General features: G+C 41.8%; 1 protein-coding gene across 1 annotated transcript; it reads right to left on the reverse strand.

Annotated features, from left to right (window-relative positions):
- Positions 1-1,756: 1,756 nt before the first annotated feature.
- Positions 1,757-7,621, reverse strand: nsun6 (NOP2/Sun RNA methyltransferase 6). Its single transcript, XM_085362276.1, has 11 exons — positions 7,534-7,621; positions 6,407-6,562; positions 6,191-6,288; positions 5,835-5,941; positions 5,496-5,649; positions 5,044-5,125; positions 4,470-4,589; positions 3,859-4,003; positions 3,632-3,777; positions 2,057-2,182; positions 1,757-1,980 (listed from the first exon to the last, which is right to left on the reverse strand). The coding sequence occupies exons 1-11, from the start codon at positions 7,606-7,608 to the stop codon at positions 1,801-1,803; spliced, it is 1,389 nt and encodes a 462-aa protein (XP_085218402.1). The 5' UTR covers positions 7,609-7,621; the 3' UTR covers positions 1,757-1,800.
- Positions 7,622-7,870: the final 249 nt, after the last annotated feature.

The following is a 7,870-nucleotide window of genomic DNA, read 5'->3' on the forward strand; positions in this document are numbered from 1 at the left end:
AAATTTGCACTGAATAAATTAGTTCCTATATTTGGCAACCATAAGCACGTGTGAACATGTAGCAATATGTAACACACTATAATGTGTGTGAGCAGATATGAAGTGGAAGTGGAGAATCAATTATTTTACCAAGCCTTTCATTATGGGAACATCAGAAAGCTTTGAAAAATTGAAGATCATAAGATCACACAGAGAAATAAGATGCCATTGAATGTCGATTTTCATCGCACCAAATATCTAGACCCCAAATATTCTAATGAATATGAAAAAGTGCCAGATGTTTCTGTAACATTTTAAGCCTTTTCTGTCTAACAAACCATTTTAATTAGTAATTTAAGCACAAAAGGCACCTAACTGAAGAGACGAGCCAGTGTTGTACAACATACAACAGAGAAAAGAAGCAACTAAATTGTATATTTAGGCAAAAACAATCGATGGCTGTCAAGAAGCCAATGATTAGGAAAGCAAACAGGGAGAACATTTAATTTGAGGTATGCCAAGTTATGCAAGAACTTAGCTTAAAATCAGTGGTAACAGGTCTGATTGAGCAATGCATCCAAATTATTACCAATGCAATAAAAAAAATACCTGGATAAAAGACACAGTGGAACACTATCAGTCATGGCCCAGACCTCAACATCAATGAAGCAGTTTGGGATGATCTTACAGAGAATGAAACACAAGCAGCAAACATCCAAAGAAGAGCTCTGAAGCCCAGAAAATTATCTATTTTTGGGCTATCAAGCTCTTTAGCAGTTTTTTGTCCTGTATAGTAATATTCTATGCACCTGTTTTTCTAGCAAAATATAAAGAAATGAGGGGTGGCGGTATTTTTTTGAATGTCAGTGCGTGACGTTTGTCTGGGATGTGTTGACTAAATGTTCAAATATAAGACGATTTGTGTTTTGCTTGCATAAAAAGGAATAAATAACAAAAGAGAAAAAGGAAAAAAAATTAGCTAAAATTCTTTTTAATCTCTGCTAAATACAATTAGTTAAAAGGAATTTAGACAACAATTGACAAATGGTTTGAGATCATATGCAAAGGTCTTCTAGGAGTAAACTCTACCATCATGAAAAAACCTCTGGACTATTTTGGCATCTTGTTTTTAAGGAATTATCTAAATTAACTCTTATTTTATTAGTAAAAAACAAATTAAAAAAAGGTCTAAATATCCTGGAAGTCATCATTTTAATAACATCTCTTTTTCCTCTCACATCTTTACTCTTAACCACTTCCAAAAACAGAAACAGCCTCCCTTTAAATGTGCTCTTATTCTGAAAAACTGAGCAACATTTCCTTCTGATGAATGCAGAGACTGAGCCAAACACATGCGTCTCCTCTTTCCTGCAGGCTCCAGAAGTCCTAATTAAATGTCCCAGTCGTCTCCAGCGCTGCAAAGACACTAAATTGTTAATTCCTCTCATGGCCTCTTTCTACACCTACTTCCTGATCCATTCTCCAGCGAATCCGTCACCATGGCAGCTGTGTCGTCACTGTTGTTATAGCAACCGTAGCGCTGCTTCTGCTGCATTTGCCGTTACTCATCCAGACTCCGTCGCCACGTGCCCCCCAACCACCACCCTCTTCCATCCAACCCTCCCCTGGTGTTTATAAAGCTTATCCCTATATGGCCCACGGTTTTAGAGAGCAGCTGTTAAGAGGCAGATGCTGTAAACAGCGCAGGGAGCTCTTTGTCAACACTGGCCCGTCAAAGCACACAGAGTGTCGTAATATAAACACTATTGTTCCCGTTTTGCTGTCTCATATGAGCCCCGTGCGAGAGCGCGAGCCCTCGGGTTAGTTTTTCAGGAACTTAGCGATAAAGAAGCCGATAGTGTCGCTGTCGGCTCTGCAGGGGAGCGGGGCTGTAATTTCCGTCTGCTCCCAGCTCAGCTCGGGACTGAACCTCTGGAGGAGGCGCAACTGCTCAGGTGGAAGGCCGGCTCCAGGCATGCCTTCAGCACCGATGTGGGGCTCCTGAAAAACAAAAAAAAAGGTTTCACTTTGTGATTTTTACATTTGCAGTCACGTCCATGTGGCTCAAGTGCTTTACCTGTGGCACAAGTGAGAGGCAGGGGAAGGTGTCAAGGGCCCAAGCTACCTGCTCCTCATTCTCTGCTAGAGTCACTGTGCAGGTGCTGTACACCAAAACACCACCTTTCTTCAGCAGCCGCACCGCCTGCAGAGACACAGATAGCTACGTATTCATGTACTCGCTTTATAGTCGGTGTAATCGTGGTTTTATTAACTTTTTAGTGAGTTTTAGAAGCACTGGACCAAAACTATTTGGTTTCAGTTCATTTTTTGCTGCTCTTTTTTAGAGGTAACCTCCAGGGTTTAAAATTAAGTACCAAATAAATTACAGATCCTCTTGTGGCCACTTGAGGCTAGCTCCAAAACTGTGGAAATTCCCACAGACTGTCGTGTTTAAAAGGCCCAAATTTAAAGTATTAAAGATTCATCTTCACAGCTTTTTAACATTTGCTTCCAAAAGTATTGCCTGTTATGGTCACTGAAGGGAAAACACACCAGATCTATTATCTCTAATACTCATCATTTATCACATTCTGGGTGTGCATTCAGTTCAAAAGACTGCCTTTCTTGGTGTAGTGGTGCATTAGTGAATTGGCAGCTTGCACACGTGGAAAGGCCACATCAGTGGTGAAAGATATATGCAGGTATTTTGCTCCAAACCGTCTTTTTCAGGGAAGGCCTTGCAAATTTCAGCAAAACATTGTTAAACTGCACACTGCATCTATTCCAACAGCACGGCTTCATAGTAGAAGATTCTCTGACTAGTGAAGTGGCCTGCACCTTTCACCAGCTATAAATACTTGGCACATGATGAAACACAAAATACGACAACGAAGATCCAGGACTGTTGAGCAGCTAGAATCCTATATCAGACGAGAATGGGGCAACATTCTTTTCCCAAAATTCCAGCAGCTGCTCTCCTCACTTCCCAGATGTTTATAGGCTGCTGCTACAAGAAGAGGGGATGCCACACAGCGGTAAACACGGCCTCCTCCAACTTTTTTGAGACACGCTGCTGCCATCAAATTCAAAGTGACCTCATATTTTTCTTAAAATGCTTCATCTTCATTTTCTAAATATTTGATGTGGTTTCTGTGTTCTAATGGTAAATAAAATAGGAATAGGAAACACTGATGAAGCTCTAACGAAGCATGTCCTCTGCGCTGGTTTCCATGCAAGTGATTGTTGGGGTTTTCGCTGTGTTCTCTGTATCAGTGTTGGGTCTTTACCTTACAATATAAAGCACCTTGAGACGACTGTTATTGTGATTTGGTGCTACATAAATAAAATTGAATTCAATTGAACTTTTTAAATCGAAATCACAGAAAATGATCAGGTCTCGAAAGGTTATTCGCAGAAATTTGAAATGACAGTTTGCTTTCTCTGCGCACTTTTGAACAGACTTGTAAAACTGCACATAAGCCTGAGAAGTGAGCTTCAAACCTCACAGTGACGTTAAACAAGTAAATCTGAGCTGTGATCAAGCTGCAGTGGAATTTCTATCCAATGCTGCCACCTGCAGGTTAAAGAACGCTAGTACTGCTGTGATGTTAAGATGATAAAACGTGGTTTATGTGTGTGAAGTAAAACCTACAGCATGAAATAACTTGCGCTGCAGTGGCTGGTAGGAGCAGATCTCTTTGAGGCTCCAGGTGCTGCCCATGTTGGGTCTCTGTCCGAGGCCACTGCAGGGAGCATCGAGCAGAACCCGGTCGAAACTCTCCGGAGGGAACGGAGGTCCTGGGAAACACAGACACTGAGCTGCTACCTATTTATTATGAACCCCGGAGATTTACATCATAGATAAACTCTGGACTGTACCTTCAGTTTCCTGTGCTGGGTCACTGCTCACAGACAGAGTGCTGTTAAAGCAGTGCGCCTTCACGCTTTGCAAATGCAACATTTGTGCATTTTGACGAATGCGGTCGATCTTATTCCGGATCCTGTCCAAGGCTACGACCTCTCCCTGTGTCGGAGGAAAAAAATATATTAGAAACAACTTAAAAAGGAAGGAAATTTCACAAATTACAATCCTAGACTGCTTGATTTTATCTCAGGAGACGTTTTAGTTAAATCAAGTAAATGCTAACAAGGACACAATCTGATCACTAATTTTATTACACAAAGATGAACGTGTTGTTGTCCGCCCTCTCCTCCAGGCTGGACACAGACCAGCCTCCCAGTGGGGTGGTGGTGGGCCCCTTTGGTGGGGTACAGATGCTGACCTTAAATGTACTTAAATTCCACTTGGATCATTTTCTATGTTAACAGTTAATGTAAAGTGTTGCTTGAGACCTAGATCTAAATCACTGGTGTCAAATTCATTCTAGTTCATGGGCAACATACCATCCACATGGACCAGTCAAATCACTGCATTAAAAAAAACAAAAATACTCTGAATATTAATTATGATCGCATCTGGACACAAGAACCTGATCTCCCATGAGCGCAGCAATGTGGCAGGTCTTCCCTCCAGGCGCAGCGCACATATCCAGGATGCGCTCCCCAGGGCGAGGTCCGAGCACGTGTCCCACAACCACAGACGGGAGGTTCTGCGCAACATGGATTCGCTTCAGTATGGGCAGTGATGTGGACATAACATGTATACAATACAGTTCCTGGTTGATTCAGACTGAAACCTCACTGCTGCTCTTTTTAAAATGGACCTAATACGTTATTCTACATTGTCTGTCATTCTGTAGGAATGTTTTAGGCAGTTTTTTAAATTCTTGGATCAGTATGATGTCATAAAGAGCGGATATCCTATCAGACTCCTGATCCACCTGCTGCTCAAACCATCTGTTTGCAAGGTGCAGCTGTTCCAGAACAATACAGGACAGTTTATCTGAGCCATAGGATAAATTGAGGGGCTACAACAAAGCCAGTTATAACAGAAAATACGGATTATTTTGGAAATCAGAATTATAGGTCCACTTTAATAAAGGTCCAATGCGGTTCTAGTTTATTACACCGACTTTAGCTCACTGCGGCTCTAATAAAAAATACCTGCAGGAACGCTAGGCTAGGTAAAACACCATCAAAGGACAGACTTCTGTAAAGCGGCTCCACCATTCGGATACCGATACCTCTGAAAGAAAAAAAGACGACAACTAATCAGCTAACACGTTTCTAAGATGAAGAGTAAATTTAAAGTTTCTATCCACATTGTGCTTTTAAAAAAGAGCAAGGGATTTTCAACATAGCATTTCAAAACATACAAGAGGTCTTTAGAGACCATAAATTATTTAAAACAAATCCTATTCAAAGCAAAAAATAAAGAACTGCCAGGTAATATTCAGAGTATGTTTATTTTGAAAGAAGGAAGTTATAATTTAAGGGGTTTTTCTAACTTCAAAACAGGGAAGGTCCGTACTAGAAAAAGCTTTTGTGTTTCTGCTCATGGAGTGAAACTGTGGAACGGTCTGAATATGGAATTAAAAAAGACAGTGTTTACTTACCTGGCAGGCTCATCTGTGCAGAAGATAGTGGAGCGGTCCATTTCGGCTACTCCATTACCCACAAATACCTTTTTCCCCTGGAAGCTGGTGGCTCCTCGGGTGCACTTGCCCTCCAGGTCAGAGAAGACGGACACCAAATCCCCCGCCTTCATGTCTAACAAGAAAACAAAACAGCACACGGTTCGGTTTAAGGAAGATAATCAACACTTGGAACAAATGAAGATACTTTGGCAAAAAGTAAAACGTGCTTCCAAATCACAGAGCAGGTGAAGAAAACAAAGACACCACTGCTCTAAGTATTCACAGCCTCACTTCACTTCTACTGTTTTTAAGTCTTACATTTGGGGCTGCCGAGGATCCCCGGGGCGAAGACGTGAGCGCCTCTCAGTACGGCGCCGCCACACTGAGCGCCCACCACCACCTCTGAGCCGAGCTGCTTCACAGGTCTGAGAGTACAGGACAAAGAACGATCACACGGTTACAGAGGATACACGCACAAAAATGCCGTTCTTCTCTTTGACTGACAGTTTGTTGGCAGCTATCTGAGGGTGTGTTTGTTGTTCCTTTGTTATCAGAAATATTTCCTGTGTTGTTGCTGTTCCACTTGGATGTTGGAGAACCTCAGAGGCCCAAGTGGTGCTGAGTGCGACCTCTACAGAGCAGATTAAGAGTTATCTGAAGCATTCCTCGCATACCTCGGACCTTCAACAGGAAGGATCAGCACATCTGCAATTCGTGGGTGTGGCAGAATCTGCACAGAGACTTCCTCTGCTGACGAGCTGCACATCAGCTGCTAGAAAAACAATGACAAACTAAATAAGCATGACTCCAACACACTGCAACCAAATACCGAAGCCCATTGTGTGGGTTTTCTTACGCCCTCTACATTCTGTTACCAGACAGAGACTCACCTTCCTCAGCTCTTCTGCCAGCTGCTGCCTGATCTCCTCAAGGGGGGCGAGATGGGTGCTGGCTCGTACGCAGGTGTATGAAGGTGGGTGAGACAGACATGAGAGCAGCTTGTGGAAACGATGCTCTGCCTCCTGATGACCCACCGCCGTTAAAACCTAATAAAATAGAAGGGTTAGGTAATAAAAAGCATACAGTGTGCCTTTATGTTGATGAAGTAACACAAAAGAACTGTTTGTAGATGGTAAACAGACTGGTACTTATAAAGTGCTTTTCTGCAAAATACAGACTAAGAGCATAGACAAAAATCTAATGACAGGGTCACCTGATCCAACCCTAACTACCTCTATACTTTAACTATATTAAAAGCACAGAGGGTGTCTATTCCCTGAACCCAAACTGGAAGCTGGTTCCACAGGAAGGGGGCCTGATGGCTGAAGGTTCTGCCTCCCATTCTACTTTTAGAAACCCCAAGTAAGCCCGCAGTCTGAGAATGAAGAGCTCCGTTAGGATAATAAGTTACTATGAGATCTTTAAGAGATGACGGCACCTGATTATTAAAGGCTTTGTATGTGAGGAAAAGGACTTTAAATTCATTTTCTGGATTTAACAGGGAGCCAATGAAGAGATGCCAACATAGGAGTAATATGATGCTTCTTTGTTGTGCCAGGAGACTTTTAGGGAGCTTTCAGATCAACCCAGTAACAATGAATTACAATAGTCCAGCCTAGAAGTAATGAATAAATTAACTAGTTTTTCAGAATCAGTATCCAGAATGTTTCCTGAGCTCTTTCAATGCCTGACTGCATACAACAGAAATGTAATATGAATGATTTGTAAAAAACAAATGAACGAGAGAACCCATCAGTGTTTAAGGGAGCAGGACTTCTGTTAAAGATTACTTAATATTTCTTGTTAGAAAGTCACATGTAACCGTTTTGTAACTCTCAAATGGTTTTCGTGACTGTTATGCGGAGAGAGATTTGCAGAAAATATACTGTAACAGCTAAATGAAAGCACACGCCGATAAATGACGACTTGTAGCATCCTAACTACTCCCTCAGTGAGTTATCTTTTCATTTGAAAGGGAAGACAGCGATCCCAAGAAGTGCATGTGAAGTCTTCTTACCTCCTTGTTTAAGAAGACACTCTTAAGATATTCAGTCACTTCAGGCTTCAGGGAAATTCGTGGGAAAATCGACATTTCCTCTGTTTAACAAGGCTTCAGACTGTGGAAAGGAAAGCAGGAAAGCAACACGTGTCAGATGGACATCTTAATTATCACCGCCACTGGATTAATGTGGAAACCTAAAGAGGCCAACAATTCAGCGATACCTGTTGTACAGACCAAAATGTTATCGCTAGATCAGGCAATTTCTCCAAGTATATGAAAGATCGTATCACTTAAACGACTCTGTAACATTCAACAAGTCCGCTTCTTAAAATTTATTTAATACATTGACTGT

The sequence above is a fragment of the Diplotaxodon limnothrissa genome, linkage group LG9 (assembly GCF_057381915.1).
Source record: "Diplotaxodon limnothrissa isolate DT_005_m linkage group LG9, D_limnothrissa_male_GT1.1, whole genome shotgun sequence".
In the NCBI taxonomy this organism is placed as follows: domain Eukaryota; kingdom Metazoa; phylum Chordata; class Actinopteri; order Cichliformes; family Cichlidae; genus Diplotaxodon; species Diplotaxodon limnothrissa.

Bases quoted from the DNA above. Each gene is read 5' to 3' on its own strand.
- nsun6 (XM_085362276.1), bottom strand. From the start codon at position 7,608: ATGTCGATTTTCCCACGAATTTCCCTGAAGCCTGAAGTGACTGAATAT. The intron at 6,289-6,406 runs GTGAGTCTCTGT...TTGTTTTTCTAG, and splicing joins TGGCAGAAGAGCTGAGGAAG to CAGCTGATGTGCAGCTCGTC. The intron at 5,126-5,495 runs GTAAGTAAACAC...TTTTTCTTTCAG, and splicing joins TGCACAGATGAGCCTGCCAG to AGGTATCGGTATCCGAATGG.